The sequence below is a fragment of the Hyperolius riggenbachi genome, chromosome 3, assembly GCF_040937935.1.
Source record: "Hyperolius riggenbachi isolate aHypRig1 chromosome 3, aHypRig1.pri, whole genome shotgun sequence".
Lineage (NCBI taxonomy): Eukaryota > Metazoa > Chordata > Amphibia > Anura > Hyperoliidae > Hyperolius > Hyperolius riggenbachi.
The window spans coordinates 375535445-375557012 of record NC_090648.1 but is presented as its reverse complement, the minus strand read 5'-3'; the positions used below and the strand labels follow the sequence as shown (position 1 = coordinate 375557012).

The window sequence follows — 21568 nt, the reverse complement described above, 5'->3', positions numbered from 1 at the left end:
AAACAATATTTCAGTTTATGATAATTATGCCCCTAAAGTCCATTATGGGCCCGTTTCCACTAGAGCGAATCCGCATGCGTTGTCTGCATGCGGATTCGCATAACCAATACAAGTGGATGAGACTGTTTCCACTTGTCAGTTTTTTGGTGCGTTTTTCTGTGCAGGATTTTTCTGCACGGTAGGGCCTGCAGAATTCGCCTGCGTGTGGAATGCAGGTGATTCGCAGGCAATGTATTTAATAGGGGAAATCGCACATGCGTTTTTTGCCGCGATTTCGCGTGCGAATTCGCACTAAAACTAATCTACATTGAGCCAGGCATTGACATGGTTAAAATCGCTGATAGCCTGCCTATGCGAAATCGCATGCGAAATCGCGGCAAAAATCGCATGCGGAATCGCATCCGCATGCGATTTTGTCAGCGGTGGAATCCCAGCGATTCGCACCGCACTAGTGGAAACGGGCCCTATATCATTCTCCAAAGCAGAAAAAAAGACTTAGCTGTATAGGTAGTCCTTCTACATACTCAATGTAAATTTGCAATAGGATCACTATTGATTGTAGGTCTTGCTTGTCATTAAAGTTTAGATTGCTGCAGAATTAATCTGTGTGCCACATACCATCATACACAGGCAATTGATGGGTGGTTGGGGAACAGACTAGGATAAATAAGTTTAAGGGCTCCACTTATCAGACACCATTAACTCCCAAATGATGCAGAACCTGTAGAGGCCCCTTAATCTGCTGGCAGTGTGCGCTGTGAGTATGTCAGGGACAGAGGGCTAGCGAAATCAGATATATCGCCATTCTGAGCTTACTGATGTTACAGGAGACATTCACAAGATTCTAACTGGTAGAGTGCGAAAACCTGCTAAAGTGGCAACAGGCCTGAATATTTCCAGAAATGTCATTTTTTCTCTCTTTGTCATTATTTGCCATCTCTATTTATGTTCTTTAATCAATTAGAAAAAGAATCGACCGTGGACCATTGTCATTGGGTGATTGGAGAGTATCTGTTGGCTAGAAAAACTGGAGGATGTTTTCTAGGGCTAACCAAGATCGATAAGATCTGGAACATCTTACCTCAGGAATTAGTTATGGCAAACTCTATATCTGCATTTAAAGAGGGCTTGGATGCTTTCTTTGCATTGAAAGGCATCCACGGCTATATTTTTTAGGTAATTCCCAGAATTGATCCAGGGATTTATTTGACTGCCATCTTAAGTCGGGAAGGAATTTTTCCCTTTTAAAGCTAATGGGAATCCACACCTAAATAAGAAAAGTCAGATACTCACCTAAGGAGAGGGAAGACCCGTGTCCTAATGAGACTTCCCTCTCCTCTCCCGGTGCCCACGGCGCTGCGCTGGCTCCCCCGTTTAAATCCTCCGCCGCGGGGACTTCGGAAGTCTTCGGGAGCCGAGTCCTGCCGAAGACAGGCGGCTCTATACTGCGCATGTGCGAGTGCGTCATAGATGGCGCTCGTGCGTGCGCAGTGTAGAGCGGCCCGTCTTCGGGAGCACTCAGGCTCCCCGAAGCATGTCCGAAGCCTCCCTTCAGCCGGGAGACAGCGGTATTTGACCGAAACGATTGAATACCACTACGGGGGAGCCAGCGCAGCAGCGGGGACTGGGAGAGGAGAGGGAATGCTCTATGGGACCCAGAGCCTCCCTCTCCTTAGGTAAGTATCTGACTTTTTTTATTTAGATTTCGGTTCCCATTCACTTTAAGGCTAATTAGCCCAGGCCTTGTAAAGTTTTTTGCCTTTCCCTGGATCGACTGGGATATGTGCAGGTTCAGGATGGTACTTTTTAATCGATTTATTTAGTTATTCTTTTTTTTCTGGTTGGACTTGATGGAAGGATGCCTTTTTTCAACCAAACTATGTAAGCGTATAGCCTACTGATTGGCTAGTGTCACATACAAAATTGCTGCCATGGGCCTCATTCTTGTTCAGTCAGGAATGGATCTGTAGTGAAGTGTGGGCAGAAATTTGACAAGTAATTATTGTCAGTATATACACCGTATTCAACAAGGTCTTGGCAGCTGCAGACATTTTTGGTTGCTTAAAGTACAAGGTCATGCACAGTTTTTACATGTATGTAAAGATACGTTATTTTATATTAACTATGCACAAAAAGAGGAAAAATTCACCATTCCTTAGGCCTTCATCTCCGCCACACATCCCTACTAGAAAGGCTATAAGTCAGCAGAGGGACGTGGCTTTAACTGACAGAGCAGTTGTAGTTGCACTCATAGGTTTACATAAACTAGCAGAATTTGTGAAATAATGGCTTTTTTCCCCTGAAAATATGTTTTGTTTTGTTTTACATCACAATGGCAAGTGAAAGCACCCAAATGGCCTTGATCAAAGGATTGCAAACCCTTGAAGTTTTAGCCTAACAATATACACACAGGGTAATTTGATATCAAGGGCTTAGGTAACCATACATCTAGCGATGATGGGCAGGTTCGACCAAGAGTCAAATCTCTCTCTAATTGAATCTGATCGGAGAGAGATTTCTCAGCTGCCCATACACAACAGGCCAATTCCCGATCAATTTCATGCTGAAATGCACAATAAGGGAAAGAGGCGCCCTGATTTGAATAAAAGCTTTTAAAACCAGTTTAAAAACGAAAAAGAAAAATGAGGTATCTTACCTCAATGACGAAATCTCTGTAAACTTACAAAAGATTTTTATTTGAGCACAGGCAGCGCGTTTCGCGGGTCTGAGCCCGCTTCCTCAGGCCAATACAGTGCCAAATGACAGAAATCATGTAGCATAGGGAGCCTCTCTGAGATACCTCATTTTTCTTTTTCGTTTTTAAACTGGTTTTAAAAGCTTTTATTCAAATCAGGGCGCCTCTTTCCCTTATTGTGCATAGTTATACCCCCGTACATGTTTTGTCCGAGGGGTGGTGACAGAACACCCGTTGTTTTACCATGGTTAATGTTTTTTCCATCCTTTTTCATCTAAGAGAGCGACCGCAACCAGGTCCGTCCAGGACCACCCCAAGTGGAGTCGGGTTTATGGTCTCCACCTGCTTCCTGTGGTTGGTTGCCCCTTGCAACCCTCCTTTGTGAGTAGCCCTTTCAATCAATTGATTTCTCCACACACTGACTATTGACATACTGCACTATCGGGCTCCCTTTTTTGTCTCATGTATTTTTTTCCATAGGGTGCCAAGACACCCCAACCACGATTTCATGCTGAAATCTCTTGGGAATCGGCTAAGCCCACCACATTTTTCTGCCTCGCCGCTGTGTGTGTGTGTGTGTGTGTATGCATGTAATGTATACAGGGGTGTAACAATAGACCTTGCAAGGGTTGCAGCTGCAGGGGGGCCCAGAAACACTAGGGGACTCTGTGGGTGGGGGATTTTCTTTTCCCTGTCCTGAGAGACTGATGTCTAAGACCACAGAGAGAAAAAACTTTCTTCCACCTCCTATTAGCCGCATACATGTTGCCAGCGTGGAGCGTGTGCAGCGTCATGTGCTGGCAGTGTGTATGTGGGTAATTTAAGAGCGTCAGAAGACAGGTGGGCACTGCGACACAGGACATCAAAGCACATACACATTACATACATACATACACACACAGCGCTGGGGTTTTCGTCGATCCACCCGATATCGTTTGCTGTTACTGCCGCGCACCCGATTGAGCAAGTTGGCCCTACATCTTGCAGCATGTCCGATCAACTAATAGACCAATTTTGGCCCGAAATTGGTCACATTGTCGGTCTGGCATGCGCTTGGTGGCACCAATTTTGAACCGATTTCGATTAAAATAATCAAATCAGATGGTCAATCGTCCGCCGAGTCGTCTGATGTATGGCTATCTTAACCACTTTACCCCCGCGCGTACGGATTTCTCCGCCCCTTTTTCCATCCTTTCACCCCCAGGGACGGAGAAATCCGTACTCTGCGCACTCCCGCCGCTGTCCGCGCTCTCGCTCGTAAACACGCCGCCCGCCGCTAGTAAACACGCCGCCGCCCGCTCGCCCGGAGATCAATGAACGGGAAAATCCATTCCCGTTCGTTGATCTCAGCCCCGCAATGATCTGCTGCCGCTCGGCTGAGCAGCCCGATCATTGTGAAAAAATAACAAAGTCCCAGCCTCTTTCTACTTCCTGCAAGAGTCCAGAAGGACGCTTGCAGGTCGTATGAAACAAATTGGTAATGGTGCCATCTTGTGGCCAAATAGTAAAACTACATCCTAACCATTTTTTACACACAAATAAACTTGTTTTACACAAAAAATTAACTCCTTACCTCCCACACTCCCCAATTTTTTTTTTTTGTAATTAAAAAAAAAAAAAAAAATTTACAATTTAAAAAAAATACATAAATAGTTACCTTAGGGACTGAACTTTTTAAATATTTATGTCAAGAGGGTATAACACTGTTACTTTATAAACTATGGGCTTGTAATTAGGGATGGACGCAAAACTGAAAAAAATGCACCTTTATTTCCAACTAAAATATTGGCGGCAAACATTGTGATAGGGACATAATTTAAACGGTTTTATAACCGGGATAAATAGGCATATACATTTAATGGGTTTTAATTACAGTAGCATGCATTATTTAAAAACTATAAAGGCCGAAAACTGAAAAATAATAAATTTTTTCCCACATTTTTTCCTATTTTCCCATTAAAACACATTTAGAATAAAATTATTCTTGGCATAATGTCCCACCTAAAGAAAGCCTAATTGGTGGCGAAAAAAACAAGATATAGTTCATTTCATTGCGATAAGTAATGATAAAATTATAGACGAATGAATGGAAGAAGCGCTGAAAGGTGAAAATTGCTCTGGTGGTCAGGGGGTAAAACCCCTCAGTTGGGAAGTGGTTAATTGTCCAAATCTGTGACTTATGTGTTTATAAATAGTCTGTGTATGAAAAAGGCAGTGAGATTTTGGGCTCTTGACAATCACCATCTCAGTTCAGCCATCGAGAAAGCAAAAGAACTGTCAAAGAACCTGATAGAGAAAGTTGCTCAATCGTCACAATCTCACCTTGTCCTGGGTCTTCCAGGAGACAGCATGGGTGATGAGCAGCTCACGGTGGGCAAGTGGCATCTCTCCCGTGGGCTCGTGTGGACGTATCTCTTCCATGGTTGCCAGGCGATGGGGATGATCGGTGTATGCTCACTGGTGCCACCCACAAACCAGGAAGTGTTTGACTATCCTGAGTCAGTCACTGAAAGCTGGTCTAGAGTCCATTGGCCAGCTACTGCACTGAGGCCTCCTGATTGAAGGCCTGGCGTATATAAGGTTGGATGCTGCAGTAGTTCTGGGCCTGTGATAGCTTTAAGTTGCAAGGGCTAGCTGCTGGCAATCCTTGCTATAGCTTACTCTTTGTCTGTATCCTTGCTTGAACCTAGCCTGTTTATTGACCATTCTATTGCCTGCCGCCGGGATTCTATTGGCTGTTTGACCACTCTTCTGTCTCTCCCATGAATCTGCCTGATCTATATGTATGAACTTTGGTTTGCTGACTACGATATTGTGTACGATTGTGATTGACAGTCATCTGATACCTGTGTATGACTTGGAACTGTTTGACAATGATTACTTGCCTGTATCATTGCTTAGTGGGTATGGTGGTACTTCTGCCTTACAGCCTTTAGTCTCTATACCTTGTGCATTAAGACACGGGTATAATCAATAATCGAAGTCAGGTAGACGCTACTCTATCTCTTGTTGAAGCAGAGACGCGCCACACAAGGTGATTGCGGATTGAGATTGGGTCATAGGGACTGATATAAGGCGGTGGATCTGCCAAGCCTTAAAGAGACTCTGAAGCGAGAATAAATTTCGCTTCAGAGCTCATATTCAGCAAGGGCATGTTTGCCCCTGCTAAAACACCGCCATCCCGCGGCTAAACGAGGGTCCTTTACCCCCCAAATCCCCCCTTGCAAAATCCACAACCAACTTGGTCGTGGATTTTGCTCCTCCTGGAGGCAGAGCTAACGGCCGCAGCCCTGCCTCCAGTCGCGTCTATCAGCGGCGCATCGCCGCCTCTCCCCCGCCCCTCTCAGTGAAGGAAGACTGAGAGGGGCAGGGGAGAGGCGGAGATACGCGTCTGATAGACGCGCGTGAGGCAGGGCTGCAGCGGTTAGCCCTGCCTCAAATAGGAAGTAATCCCCCGCTGAACGGAGGGGATTTGGGGGGTCAGGGACCCCCATTTAGCCGCGGGATAGCGGCGTTTTAGCAGGGGCAAACATGCCCCCAGCTATCTATGAGGTCTGAAGCGAGATTTATTCTCGCTTCAGACTCTCTTTAAATCTACTTTATAAAACAGGAAAGGATATAAAATGATATCCAAAGTGTGGAGAATGCCAATGAGCAGTGTTCAAACCCTCATAAAGAAGTGAAAATTGAGGGGTGCTGTTGACGTCAAGCCACGGTCAGGTGAACCAACAAACTTTTAACCAGAACTGCCATGATGATTGTTCAGGACGCAACAATTAACTTCAGCTGAAATCCAGGCTTCTCTATAGAAAAGTGATGTGGATGTTTCAAGATGCACAATAAGGAGGCACTTGGAGAGAAAGGGGTTGCATGGTCAAGTTGCCATAAGAAAGCCATTATTATGCAGGCTGGTGTTGTACTTTATTTTGTGGTTGAACTTGATGGACTTATGTCTTTTTTCAACCCAAATAACTATGTAACTATGTTATTAAGGACAGAAACAGAGGGACACCAAAAGCTAGAGGCTTTGCTAGGATCCTAAGAGATCTGGGGCACTTTTGGGCACTCCAGCTGAAAAATGGGTGGGGACACGTGCCAGACTGTGGGTGTAATCATGGGTGGAGCCAAATTTACATGAACTTAACTGAACTCAAGCTTCTGATTCCTTCTCAGACACTAAGGGAAGAAGCCAAGAAGAGATGTCTGCAGAATCTGGACACCAAGGGCTCGATTCACAAAGCGGTGCTAACCCAGTTAGAGACTTTAGGCGTGATAACCATTTCACCACGCTGGTGAAAAGACAGTTTAGGTGTGATAAGTTTAGGTGTGATAAGTTTAGGTGTGATAAGTTTAGGCATGCTAAGTTTAGATAAGTGTAGATAGCGTGCAAAGTCCTGCACGCAAAGCAGCGCCATTAAACTCTATGCGAAGTGCACCAGACTTTGCTAGCGCAAAACTTTTGATCAGCTGTGCACTGCGGTGCTAACGCAGTTGGTGCTTAAACTTATCATGCCTAAACTTATCACACCTAAACTTATCATGCCTAAACTTATCACACCTAAACTTATCACACCTAAACTTATCATGCCTAAACTGAGTTTAGGCATGATAAAGGGCTTTTCACCAGCGTGCTAACTGTTAGCACCGCTTTGTGAATTGAGCCCCAAGTGTTTAGAGATGAGTACAGCCGCCTGCTGCCTCCCTCTGCCTGGGGGACATCCGGGGCACCCCAGAATAGATCTGGGGCCTGTGCCACTGATCTTTGGGGCTAGCAACGCCCCTGCCGAGACCCCAATATAGTGTAGTATGTATTGGTAAGGATGGGGTAAGTGGCAAAGCAAGTATCGTTATACTAACAAACGTGGGTTACCACTCAGACAACCACTGTAAATCCAGGTGGGAAGACCTGGATTTACACTCAGGATTAAGAATTCACTCTCTGTAGATCGAAAGAAGAAAGGGGGGTAACACCCCTCCACCAGGGGAGGACTTGAGCAATGTTAAAGAACAGAGGTGCCAAAAGATTAAAACCAGCTAAAACTTTTAAAAGGGGAGAGGCAGTGGCAGTGGTCCACCACTGCCTCTCCCCTTTTAAAAGCTTTAGCTGATTCTATTCTTTTGGCGCCTTTGTTCTTTTACATTATTATGTTAATGTCACAAAATAGCCCATGAAAAATATGCAAAACAGCACAAGATAAGCATAAAAACTTCAAAAAAAAGTAATGTTGAATGATGAGACCAAAATTAATAGAATAATACAAATACAATAACATTTGTAAAGCGCATTTCTCCCATAGGACTCAGATCGCATTGATATGTCTCAGACCAATACAGAGTTGCAGGCTGGACTGTGTTACAGACAGGACTGGTTTTAGACTTTTTGCTGCCTGAGGCAAACTTGTGAGGATGTGTACCCAATACCCCCCCCCCCCCCCCCATTTTTATAGCACACTGGCTGGCTGTGAGCCTGTGGCAAACAAACTGCTCACCCTCAGCCACTCCATTCCTCTTCAGTCGGAACAGCAGTGCCACCTCCTCCCTTCTGCTGTGCAAGTCAAATGAAACACTGCTGCTTTCCTGCCTCCCCCTCCTCGCTCACTGTCAGACTCCTCACACAGCACAACAAGCTGCTTTTCCCCAATGATGACTTCTTCACCTCTCTCCTTTCACTTCTCCTCCTACTCTGACTGCATGCTGTTAGTGTAAACACAGTACAAACATGCTGCCCCTATAATCTCTGCGCCTGATGCAAAATTTTCATCTTAATTCATGAGAGAACTGGCCCTGGTTACAGAGGAAATACTCAGGTGTTCATAAATGCCAGACTAAACAGGTGGCTTTTCAGTTTGGACTTAAATGCTCCCAGGGATGGAGCTGATGGTCCTGATTGGGTGTGGCAGGGAGTTACAAACTGTAGGGGCAGTATGACAGAAGGCTCTGTCTCCAAAGGTTTTGAGGTGGACTCTCGGGGTGACCAAGCTATAAGATCCTATTGTACACAAAGAACAAGAAGGGACCCCAAAAAGTACTGCACCACTCAATTGTAATAATATTACAAATTATCTTTATTTGTATGGAACAAACAAACATAAAAACATTTAAAATCAACTGTCAATTGGGAAATGTTGACAATACATCATAAATCCTGTCACTAATAAATCAAAGAACAGGTAACAAATGCTATCCCCCTGGCAGGTAAAGTACATATAGTGTTAAGAATGATCATTCATAGTACATTGTTCTTCTCATATAGATATATAAAGTGCAATTATGAATGAGAAAAACCAAAAGAACATGCTGGCTACATGATTAAAGTACAAACAAAAAAACAAGTGAGAAAGTGAGTCCACATACCCAAAAACTGAACATGTAATATTAAATCCGTGCCAAAGACATCCAGCAAGAAAAATAACTGTAAATCAGTGACTATCGGCATCATTCGGCTCGCCCTGCACCCAACCGACCGGCAGTGTACTAATACGTACGCACTGTCAGGGCCATGGCCCCGGCATCACACTGGAAGGGGATTCACCACAATTTCAGCCATACAGATGCCCTTAATGGTCTGTTTGAGAAAAGGTAAAGATGTCTTGTGGGAAAGGGGGTGTCGGATACTGTTAGGATGTTCAATTCTGTGTTAAAGTTCTTCTTTAACAGCACATAGCAACCAATCACTTTTCCTATTTCAAAGATTTTACTGAAATTTCATCAAGTAAGTGTAACGATCAAAGACGTTACCTCTGTGGGGGAAAGCAGCGCAGCTGCTTTCACACCTGATGTCACCTCTGCGGCCACGCCATCCCGGGTGTCGCTTCCTGACTCAGGGGGGACAGGAATCTCTCTTGCACAGCAGCTTAAATCCACACGCCTGCGCATGGAGCAAAAGGACCTTTATGGGCGGAGGAGACAGATCAGCTGACATTGTGGTTAGCTGACTTCCACCTGTCAATCTACCTTGCAGGCTGGCTCAGCCCCTCAGGCGGGGCTGCTTGAATCTGCTTTCAGTATTTAAACCAGGAATTGTTACTCTGTCCTTGTCTGTTGTCATGAATGCTCGTGTGTCAGCGCTCAGACCTTTAGATTAGGGTATTGCTATTGCTCTGTTATCTGTTAGACTAGTCCCAGGGGGTTGAGACCAAGGACCTCACCCCCAAGATTAGGATTGTTGTCTCATTGTTCTGTTATACTTTAGACTAGTCCCAGGGGGTTGAGACCAAGGACCTCACCCGCAAGATTAGGATTGTTGTCTCATTGTTCTGTTATACTTTAGACTAGTCCCAGGGGGTTGAGACCAAGGACATCACCCCCAAGCTTAGGATATTGTTTCTGTATTGATCTCCTGTGTATAACTCTTAGCTATTACTCTGACCCTGATCCTGCCTTCTGATCCTGTACTTTCGCCCATCTGTCTTCCTGTTGCTGAACATCTGCCTGATTACCGACTATTCTCTTGTTTCGCGATTCTGTACTGATACTTACCTCTCTGTTGCCGAACCCTGCCTGTCTGACCATTCTACTCACCAGTGCGCCCTCGCCACTGTTGAGGTGTTAACTGCGCCAGCTCTGCTGGTTAAGCAGCTCTGCTAGGCTATAGTTTAGCCCTAATTACCTGCTCATTAGGTACCTGTCATTTTAGTATTTCTGTATCTCGTAGGCTGCAGTCAGTCTGACTCATCCGCCCCTCGGGTGTTCATTTGCCTGCAGTATATTCTGAATCACCCGCTCCTCGGGAGATTCAGCCTCTTCAGTATTGTTTCTCCAGCCTGCTGGAGGTTGTACGTCAGTGCACATTCGGTGTACTGTTTATACCTCACCAGCCCCTCTGGTGAGGTCTCATTAAATCATTATACTGACAGTTACACCAATCACTACACACACTGCTCTCAGTCTTGCTATACTGGCATGATTGGTGATTCTGCGGATCACACATAATCGGGTATAGCGTCTGCATTCTTGGTGTTTCCGCAGATCACCAATAATCAGACATCTGAGGTGTGGCACTCAATCGTCACAGTAAGTAACAAAAATCAAACAATGCAACGTGATTGCAGCCTTGCTGCGGCAACTTCCGGGGTTCGCGATTGTGGATAACTGCGAACGTTTCCGGAAGTTCGATTCACCCCCATAGTGCATCATTAGGGTCAACTTTGACTGTCTACATCACAGTCAGCAGGCACATTGTAGATAATCAGGCTACACTCCCTCCTGGAGCCCCACCCCCCCTTATAAAAGTCAGGCAGCGTCAGGCATTGGACTCACTCGTGTGCCTGCAGTAATTAGAGAAGGAAGAGCTGCTGCAGACTCACATAGGGAAAGCTTAGTTAGGCTCTTGTAGGCTTGTTAGCTTGCTCCTTGCTGATTCTTATTGCTAAAAAAGCACCCCTCAACAGCTCTTTTGAGAGCTAATCTTGTTCTTGTGATCTTTTTTTTTTTTTTTTGGCCCACTTGCATTATATACAGCCCTGTCAGTCAGTCGCAGCTGGCCTTTGGCCCCATGGTGGTAATTCCTACTGTGCCACTGCCAGGCCCAGCACATTCAGTGAGTGACTACCTGTGTGTGTGACAGGCAGCTGCACATTTGTAATCCCAATCACTGCACCTCTTCATTGTTCAGTGCACCTACCTACCTACGTGAGCGCAAGCAGTTTTATATACCACCACCAGTCGCTGCACCTGGTCACGGTACCTGTGTGTGTGACAGCTGCACATTTGTGATACCAGTCACTGCAACCTGTTCACTGCACCTGTGTGACCGCACACTGTTTTATATACCTGTCCGTGCATACCTGTTAACTGCACCTGTGTAACCGCACGTTGTACAAGCAGTCACTGCAACCTGTTCACTGCACCTGTGTAACCGTACATTGTATTAGTCAAGTCAGTGCATACCTTTCACTTCGCCCCCCCCCCCCCCAATATGGACAAAACAAAAGGCAGAGCCCGAGGCAGGCCACCTGGCAGGTCTGTTCGAGGTCTCGCTGTTGTGATTTCGTGTGGCCCACGACCAAAGTACAGTGTTCAGAAGAAGGCATGTGCCATCAACCCCCAATATTATCAGGACGTAGTTGACTATTTAACACAGAACACCTCATCTTTCTCAGCTTCTGCACGGAAGCGTGACATATCTTCCTCCTCCTGCTCTGATTCTGGCACCCCACTTAACAATCAGTCGGCCGCCATTAATAAAGTGCCATCACCCCAGGGCTCAGCGGTGTGGACATTTTTTTGTGTGTCTGCCTCAGATGAGAGCAATGCCATCTATACTCTCTGCCACCAAAAATTGAGCCGTGGAAAGACCAAGACCCGCGTAGGGACAACTACCTTACGAAGGCACATGATTACAAAGCACAAACTGCAATGGGATGACCACCTGAGGAAAAGCAGCACACAAAAGCAAAGCCACACATCGCAGTGGAAGATACCAGGCCGCAATTATTTCTCAAAAAAGGCGATACCTAAACTGTACCGTGATGTTGAAAGGCAAGTGGTGACATCTTTGGCACACAGCGTTGGGTCAAGGGTCCATCTGACCACGGATGCCTGGTCTGCAAAGCACGCTCAGGCCTGCCCGAAGACTAAGTCAGTCCCCACACACAGCATCTCTGCCTGCACGCCGTGTGACTGCCTGCTCTAAGACTAAGTCGCTCCCCGCATAGCATCTCTGCCTGCAGGCCGCTTGACTGCCTTCTCCGCCACCACCAACAGGGTCCCCCAGGACTCCAGGTGGATTCCTGAATTTTTAAGTCCGCTGCTAGCAGCGGCCGCTATAATAATTTTTCTGGTGCGTGTACATGCCTGCCTACTTTTTCTGGCTGCACTGCAGCTGCAACAACAAAACAAAAGGCATGTACATGTGTCAATTCCCCTTCATGATCGTTACTTTGCCGCGGTGAAGGGGCTTGCGTATCACAATGAAGCAATGACCTACGGCTATATGAGTGTTTGGGGGGGGGGGGGGGCACACCCAAGATAATAAGGTCGTTGCTTTATTTTGGACAGACCAAATTCGATCAGCTGGACAGTCACTGTTCTGTCATTGAGCTACCTCAGCCTGGCGACCATATGGGCTTGAAAACCGCTATCGTCTGCACTCTGGCCATGGTGCACACCAGTCCAGCACGGCCGTCACAACACAAACATCTGTTTGCGGTGCAATACACAGTGAGTTTGGTCTGTCAGTGTGAAGCAGTACACTAATTACACTACCTGATTGATGTATACATATGCAAGATGTTTTAAAGCACTTTAGGCCTGCAATTTAGCATGCAATGTGATTTCTGCCCTTAAAACGCTGCTTTGCGTCAAATCCAGATTTTTCCCCCGGGACTTTTGGTGTCTATCCCACTCCGCCATGCAAAAACTCAGATGTTAGATACCTTGAAACATCTTTTCCATCACTTTTGTGGCCATCATAAATGTTTCTAGTTTTCAAAGTTCGCCTCCCAATTGAAGTCTATTGCGGTTCGCAAAAGTTTGCAGTTCACAAACCGAAAATTGGAGGTTTGGGCCATCTCTTCTTATGAAAGGTGACAAACTGACATGTGACTGGTTGCTATGGATTAGTGTCCTTTTGAAATTGTCCCTTGCCTAACTGAATATGCTTGAATTAACTTTATTGCACTCAAACCACTTAATGACAACCAGACTTATAAAAACGTCATGCTAGAGCCCCTTAACGGATCCAGACATTTTTATAAGTCAAACAGTGCTGCTGCCACTGTGCACATGCACACTTCCGCGTGTGCACGTGAGATAAGCGAGGAAAAAAAACCACCATATAAAAAATACACCTTTATTTCCAAATAATATATTTTCACCATACTTTGTACTAGGGACATAATTAAAATGTTGTGATAACCAGGACAAATAGGCAGATAAAATGTGTGGGTTTTATGTACAGTAGCGGTGTTTATATCAAAAATATAGGGGATGAAATTTGAGAAATAGTGTATTTTTAAATTTTTTCCTTTAAAATGCATAGAAAATAAAGTAATTACTGAAAACAAATATCAACCACAAAAAGTCTAATTGGTGGTAAAAAAACAAGATATAGATCATTTCATTGTGATTAGTAGTGAGCTATTGGCAAATGAAGGGGATGAGCACTGAAAGGTGAAAAACGCTCTTGTCCGTTAGGGTAAAAAACGCTTTGGGGTGAAGGGGTTAAAGAGACTCTGTAACAAAAATTTCAGCCTTGTTTCTACTATAACTTGCTATACCTGTTCTATTGTGGTCTGGATTACTGCAGCCTTTTCTAGTTGCACTGTCTCTGTAATATAACTAATCTTCTTTTCTTTGTCAAGCTTTGTTGACCCAAAGAGGAATGCACTGCCTCTGCTGTGATAGGGAAAATTGATGCACGCCCCCTCCAGGCTCTGTGCGTGTGCTTTGTTTATCTCTCACAGACAGGTCTCTGCTCTCAATTTCAGCTTGTCTGAGCGGGGAGGGAGCTGCCCATGCAGAGAAACTGTGAGAATCCCTGACTGGAAGGCAGAAAATTCACTATGTAATACAAATTTGTAGTATACAGTAACATGATTATATATATATATATATATATATATATATATATATATATATATATATATATATATATATATATAAATATATACACACACACACACATACATCACTTCCTGGTTAGCGACCATGTTTTTTGTTTGTAAACGCTGCCTAAAACTGGTGATTAACAGCCAGGATCATGGTGGGGAGTGGCGGAAAGAGCGATCCAGGAGATCACAGTGACGCGATTGGTATGTATTTTATTATACAAATCGGACAGTACAGATTCTCTTTAGGGAAAGGAAAAGAAAACACAAAAAACCCAACACATCAGCATTATTACTTTTCTGTTGAGTTTCACTTATGCAAAGAGAAAGCCAGTTGTTTGGCCTGGGTTCCTGTGCTTTGCAAATTTCTCCTTGTCGGACTGGGTTTGCTTGAATGACATGTATTAAGTTATAGGAAAATGTAAAAAAACAAAGTATTGGAAGCGATGTGACCAGTGACCACTGGCTGCATGGCGCTGGGTAGTAATAAGCAGCATGGACCCTAAACTGAGCTATGCAGCCCATTGAAAGCGCATAGGGCGCAGCAAGTGTGTACAGTCCCTGTGGTGGCAACAGCAAGGGTAGGGGTCACAATAATGAGCATACAAACTGTGAGTATAAAGGACCAAGTAACGAACAGTGTGACCCTTCTCAAGGAATTGGCCCCTAGGTATAATCATCAGTTTGGGCCCTGAAAGAAGCAGTGTTTTATGCTGATTTGAGGTTGCTGGGTAAGATATGCAGAGGGTACTCTGGACATAGCAGTGCAGCTCCTGATTACAGGCCTTGAGCATCAATGTCACTTTACCCTATGGAAAGAGCAATGTAGTTCCTAAAAAACAGGCTGCGATGGTCAGTGTACAGTCTGCACGAAGAAGCACTCATTGTAGGCACAGTAAGAAGTATGGCCCTGATTGTAGGGTATTATGCTCAGTGTGGACCCTTAGTTTGCATTCCACGTTTTTTTACCCCTTAAAGAGGAACTTCAGCCTAAACAAACATACTGTCATTAAAGGAATGGTCCAAGCAAAAATCCACTTACCTGGGGCTTCCTCCAGCCCCTGGCAGCCGTCCTGTGCCCTCGCCGCAGCTCCGATGGCTCCCGGTGTCCTGCGCTGCAGAAGCCGACCTAGCCAGGTCGGCTTCTTGTGCGCTCCATGGCGCTGGTCACGTGGTCCCACCGACGTCATCAGGTCTGTACTGCGCAGAACTACTGCACCTGCGCAGTACAGACCTGATGACGTCGGCGGGACCACTTGACTCGCGCCGTGGAGCGCACAAGAAGCCGACTTGGAAGCCGACCTGTCAATCCGTGGCAATTTCAATCGCGAAAATAGCGAAAACTAAAAGGCATAGAGCGGCGGTTTATATATCATTGGAAAGAGGAGAAAGAGAGCTTTAAAATGATGTGCATCTTTCCATAGTTTCTGCATTGCTCGGAGTCCCTTTAAAGATCCCTGACGTTTTTGACACTTTAGCTGTGTCGTATTTATGCAGCAGTAACTTTTTAACTACTTATGCCATCTTAGTGATATATATCTTGTTTTTTTCAGTACAATCTATGCTTTCTTTGGGTAATAGTTTTCTCCCAAAACTATTTTATTTTATAGTCGTTTTATGGGGAAAATTTAGACATAAATGCAGAGAAAAAACAATTTTTTCATTCTTCACATTTCCTAATTTTCACATGACACAACAATCATTCACAGGACCGTGCACGTGCATGCGCACACTTAGTGGAAGGCGGCGGCTTTTAACGCAGGACGTAGATTCTAAATACTGAAACATACAGCAGCACTAGTTAGGACGTAGAATCTATGTCGTGGAATCTTAAGTGGTTAAGAAGCAATAGCCAATAAGGCCCTAGTTACAGGGTATGGTGGTCAGTCTGGCTCCTGATAGAAGTGTGGTAGGGTATGAGGTTCAGTGTAGCTTATGGAAACAGAGCTCAGATTATCCTGATTGAAGGGTATGGTGGTTAGTGTGGAATGCATCCCACAGGTAGAGCTCAGACCAACATGATTTTAGGGTATGCAGGTCAGTGTTACCCCCACAGGCAGACTATGACCCTCTGATTGCAGAGTATGATGGCCACTGTCGGCCTGGATGGAGCTGTATGGCCCGATTGTAAGTTATATTGATTAGTGTGGCTTCTGCAGGTAGCTGCACATACTGTGGCTCCTAGTGGAAGCAGTGTGGCCCCTAATGCCAGGGTTTAGTCGTCATGGTGTCCTTCTTAGGCAGAGCTTGTGTGGGCCTAGTATTTGTGTGGCCCGAATGCAGGATATGTAGTAAATTGAAAGATACGAAAAACGAGAGGAAGATAAGAGAATCGAGTGGGCAAAACGATTGGGCGCAGAATCGAGTGTCAGAATCGAGTCATGTATTCCCAGCACAATGGAGCCCTGCCTTCATAGTATTCATAGAAAGAGTGGGGTAGTGGAATAACCCCCAAGTGCGATCAGGCCACCTAGTATTCACTCGGCTGCTCCCAAGATGACCACTAAAAAAAACATATAGAAAAAAGGGGCGGTCTGAGACTCAAAGATGCACTATGACACGCTCCTACAGGACAGGTCTCACCTGATTTTCATTTGGCTGGCACAGCGTACTCAGCCACGGTGCGCCTGTGTCCCTCAATGCCGAGCATTGAGGGACACAGGCGCACCGTGGCTGAGTACGCTGTGCCAGCCAAATGAAAATCAGGTGAGACCTAACCTGTAGGAGCGTGTCATAGTGCATCTTTGAATCTCAGACCGCTCTCCACGGCGGTTTTAACTGTATACATTATTAGCCTCTATGAGGTGAACCAGGCACCGCTCACTGCGTAGCCCTAGTGTGAGCAGAGCGTGCGTCCTGCACCCTCTGCTCGCACTAGGGCTACGCAGTGAGCGACGCCTGGTTCACCTCGTAGGGGCTAATAATGTATACAGTTAAAACCGCCGTGGAGAGCGGTATAAGCAGGGAACTAAAATCAAGTATTAAAGGTACAAATGTATTAAAACTGCCAACACATTTCACGGAGGAGCACCATCCACTTTTTCAAGTCATGAATCCCTGTATTCATTGCTTCCATTGAATGCAGGGTATGGTAGTCAGTGTGTCATGCAGGAGGCGGTGCTGGGTGTGGGATCTGGAATAAGCAGTTTGGCTCTTGATTGTAGGGTATGGTAATGAATGTGTTAATTGCAGGCAGAGTTCAGTGTGGTGTGTGACTGCAGAGTATTGTGGTCACCGTGACCCTTGCACGAGGCTGCGCTCACTGTGGCCCGATTGCTGGATATGGTGGTTAGTGTGATCCTGATTCAGAGTCAGAGTCTGTGTTTAGTGAGGAATGCAAGTTATGAAGGAAAGTGTGTCCCTTGGAGGGTGCACAGTGGCCCCTGAAGGAGGTAGAGATTGGTGTGGCCCCTGGAGGCAGTAGTGTGGGCACCCAACTATAGAACATGGTGGCTAGAGTGTTCCTCACAGTAGGCAGGGCCCAATAACTTGGTATAGTGGTCAGTGTAGCTCCTAGAGGAGGAAGTGTGTCCCTTGATTGCAGAGTATAGTGGTCATTTTGGCAGAGTATTGATTACAGAGTATCGTGGTTATGTAGGCCTGACTGCAGGCGGATGATTAAGGTAGCCACACATTGATAGATGGCCGGTTGAAAAAAATCCCTCTCTGATGATTGGATTCTGATCAAAGAGAGATCTTTCCTTTCACACACTGCACACAGATATTCAATCGATTTCAGCATTAAAGCTTTTGAAAATCAACTGAACTACAGCATTGCACTGCTCAATACAGATCAACAACACCATGGGCTGTCATTCTACAGCCACTTCTGCCCCACCATTTTTGGATATTTCTAGTAGATGTTGGTCAGTGTGGTCTCGCAGCAGGCAGTCAAAGGGGCATTTTGCCCATTGTCCTAGAGCCGGCTGACAGCCTTCCCAGGTTCCCCCCCAAAAGGAATTATTATATTATAGTTACTGGGCAAAGGGGCCACCTAGTGTGGCTTCCATGGAGCGGGATATGGATCAGGAAAGCCCCGTGTAACAAAATGTAGCCAAAGCCACATTTTGGCTAGAAATGGCCCAGAGTTCAGTGTTACGCGACTGCAGGGTATGTTGATCAGTGTGGTCCCTTTAGGCACAGCTTAGTGTGGTCCCTAATTACAGGGTATGTCGGTCAGTGTGGTCCCTGAAGACAGAGCTCAGTATAGCCCGTGACTGCAGTGTAGTTTGGTCATTAAGGTCCCTGCAGGCAGAGCTCGCTGTGGCCCCTGACTGCAGTGTATGTTGGTCACCGTGGGCCCTTCAAGCACAGCTTAGTGTAGTCCCTAATTACAGGGTATGTCGGTCAGTGTGAAACCCGCAGGGATAGCTGAGTGCGGCCACTGCTACAGGGTATGTTGGTCAGAGTGGTCCTCAATTACAGGGTATGTCGGTCAATGTGGAACTCGCAGTTATAGCTGAGTGCGGCCACTGACTACAGGGTATGTTGGTCAGTGTGGTCCTCAATTACAGGGTATGTCGGTCAATGTGGTCCGTGCAGGCAGACCTCAGTGTGGCGCCTAACTGTAGGGTATAATGGTCAGTGTGGTCCCCACAGGCAGAGTTCAGTGTTGCCTGATTTATGTGTATGTTGGTCAGTATGGTCCATGCAGGCAGAGCTCATGTTGGTCAGTGTGGTCCCCACAGGCAAAGCTCAGTGTGGCCCCTGATGGCAGGGTATGTCAGTCAGTGTGGTCCCCTCAGGCAGAGGTCAGTGTGGCCTCTGACTGCAGGGTATGTTGGTCAGTGTGGTCCCTGCAGGCAGAGCTCGGTGTGGCCCCTGATGGCAGGGTATGTTGGTCAGTGTCAGTGTTCCCCTCAGACAGAGCGCAGTGTAGCCCCTGACTGCAGGGTATGTTGGTCAGTGTGGTCCCCGCAGGGAAAGCTTAGTGTGGCCCCTGATGGCAGGGTATGTAGGTCTGTGTGGTCCCCTCAGGCAAAGGTCAGTGTAGCCCCTTACTACAGGGTATGTTGGCCAGTGTGGTCCCTGCAGGCAGAGCTTAGTGTGGCCCCTGATGGCAGAGTATGTCAGTCAGTGTGGTCCCCTCAGGCAGACCTCAGTGTGGCCCCTGACTGCAAGGTATGTTGGTCAGTGTTCCCCTCAGGCAGACCTCAGTGTGGCCCCTGGCTGCAGGGTATGTTGGTCAGTGTGGTTCCTGCAGGCAGACCTCAGTGTGGCCCCTGACTGCAGCGCATGTCGGTCAGTGCGTTACCCTCAGGCAGTGCTCAGTGTGGCCCCTGACTGCATTGTATATTGCTCAGTGTGGGTCCCTCAGGCAGAGCTCAGTGTGGCCCCTGACTGCAGGGTATGTCCCTCAGTGTGGGTCCCTCAGGCAGAGCTCAGTTTGGCCCCTGACTGCAGGGTATGTCGGTCAGTGCGTTCCCCTCAGACAGAGCTCAGTGTGGCCCCTGACTGCAGGGAATGTTTCTTAGTGTGGGTCCCTCAGGCAGAGCTCAGTGTGGCCCGACTGCAGGGTATGTCGGTCAGTGCGTTCCCCTCAGGCAGAGCTCAGTGTGGCCCCTGACTGCAGGGTATGTCGCTCAGTGTGAGTCCCTCAGGCAGAGCTCAGTGTGGCCCCTGACTGCAGGGTATGTCGCTCAGTGTGAGTCCCTTAGGCAGAGCTCAGTGTGGCCCCTGACTGCAGGGTATGTCGGTCAGTGCGTTCCCCTCAGGCAGAGCTCAGTGTGGCCCCTGACTGCAGGGTATGTCGCTCAGTGTGAGTCCCTTAGGCAGAGCTCAGTGTGGCCCCTGACTGCAGGGTATGTCGCTCAGTGTGGCCCCTGACTGCAGGGTATGTCGCTCAGTGTGGCCCCTGACTGCAGGGTATGTCGCTCAGTGTGGCCCCTGACTGCAGGGTATGTCGCTCAGTGTGACCCCGCAGGAGGCATCGCTCAATGTGGCCGCAGCGCAGCACATCAGTCCAGCAGCAGCAGCGGTAGGAGGAGGGGGATGAGGGGAGGAGGGAGATCAGAGGAGGGGGGGTTGTGATGATGAGAGAGGGGCTGAGCAGTCTCTCCCTCTGCAGAAGCGGCTGCTGCCAGCACATAGAGCATGTCTCCCCCCGAGCCTGCACTCCACTGCTGGGGGCCCCGGGCCCCGAGACTCCAGCACTGACCATGTCCAGCAGCATCCAGGCCAGTATGGGGATCAGGTAATACACCCCGGGAGAGACCTTTCTCACTGGAAACCCCGCAGATCTGGGTACAGGGGACCCTTCTCACTGGACACCCCCAGATCTGGACAGGGAGGACCCCCATTTCTGGAACCCACTTATTTACGGATCCCCTTCACTGTTGGAGACCCGTCCTTGTCTGGACCTAGAGACCCCCATTGCTGGGGACCCCACATTTGTGGACGTAGAGACTTCCCATCTTTGGAAACCCCTTCATATCTGTCGACTATTCTCTTCTGGACACAGAGAAGACCATCTTTGCTTCCATCCCCTCTTCCTCCTGGACATTGAAACCACTACCATCTCTTAACACCCTCCATACTTCAGGAGACCACTTATTCTTTCCTTTATATTACTGGTGAGTGGAGACAGCACACCATCCTTTCTTGTGAGCCCCCCTGCCTTTTTCTCACAAGTGTCTGCAGACAATCCCTCTCCTATCCCCCTAACCTCCCCTGGACATAGAGGCCAACCTTCACCTGTGGACACTGTCAACCTCATATTTATACACCTCTCATCAGAAGAGCCCTATCATTTTATGCTCATCTCTCACTGACATCCCTCATTGTTGCTGAACATAACCTTACCACTCCTCAAACTTCCCCTCAAATCACCACTGAACACCACCACCCTTCCAGAGTCATCACAGGACATTACCATTCTTAAAGAGTCCCCCGCTCCCCCAAAAAAACACCCCAGTCCATCATCCCATTGCTAGAGTCCTCCACCCCCAAATACACACCCCAGCACTGGATGCAGAGATTTTTAATATCTGGTGAGAACCCTAAATCCTTGGAGACAGACACCAATATTCCTGACCTCCAGCACCATATCACCAGACTGGACCCAGCACCTTTCTCTCACTGGACACGTCCCCCTCCTGTAAACCGGGCACCTACCTCTACCACTGGGCACAGCTCGTCTCCTCTGCCACCACCTCCAGGGCAGAAATCTCCGGATCTGGCCTTCTACGAAGGATTCACCTGGAACCTTATTCCTTTTCTAAATGGTCAATGAAAGTCGGACAATGTACATCCCCGAGGGAGACCGCCAAGGTGAGAGGTCCTTGACCACTATCTATATCTTGCCTTGTTTTTTTTCTGCAAAGTT

The 21568-nt window shown here is 47.0% G+C and overlaps 1 protein-coding gene across 17 annotated transcripts in view; it reads left to right on the top strand.

Moving 5' to 3' along the window:
• CACNA1C (calcium voltage-gated channel subunit alpha1 C) overlaps window positions 1-21568 on the top strand; it is a 710887-nt gene that overhangs the window by 111094 nt on the left and 578225 nt on the right. Inside the window, exon 1 of one of the 17 annotated variants that reach the window (XM_068277204.1) lies at window positions 20316-20816. The exons of 15 other annotated variants lie outside the window; for them this stretch is intronic. Coding sequence is in view for 1 of the 2 variants with exons in the window: in XM_068277196.1 (XP_068133297.1) it covers window positions 21465-21513 (49 nt within the window). In the remaining variant the exon portion in view is untranslated. Of the gene's footprint in view, window positions 1-20315; window positions 21514-21568 lie in introns of those variants that run through there. One more of the 17 variants, XM_068277196.1, reaches the window with a different exon arrangement.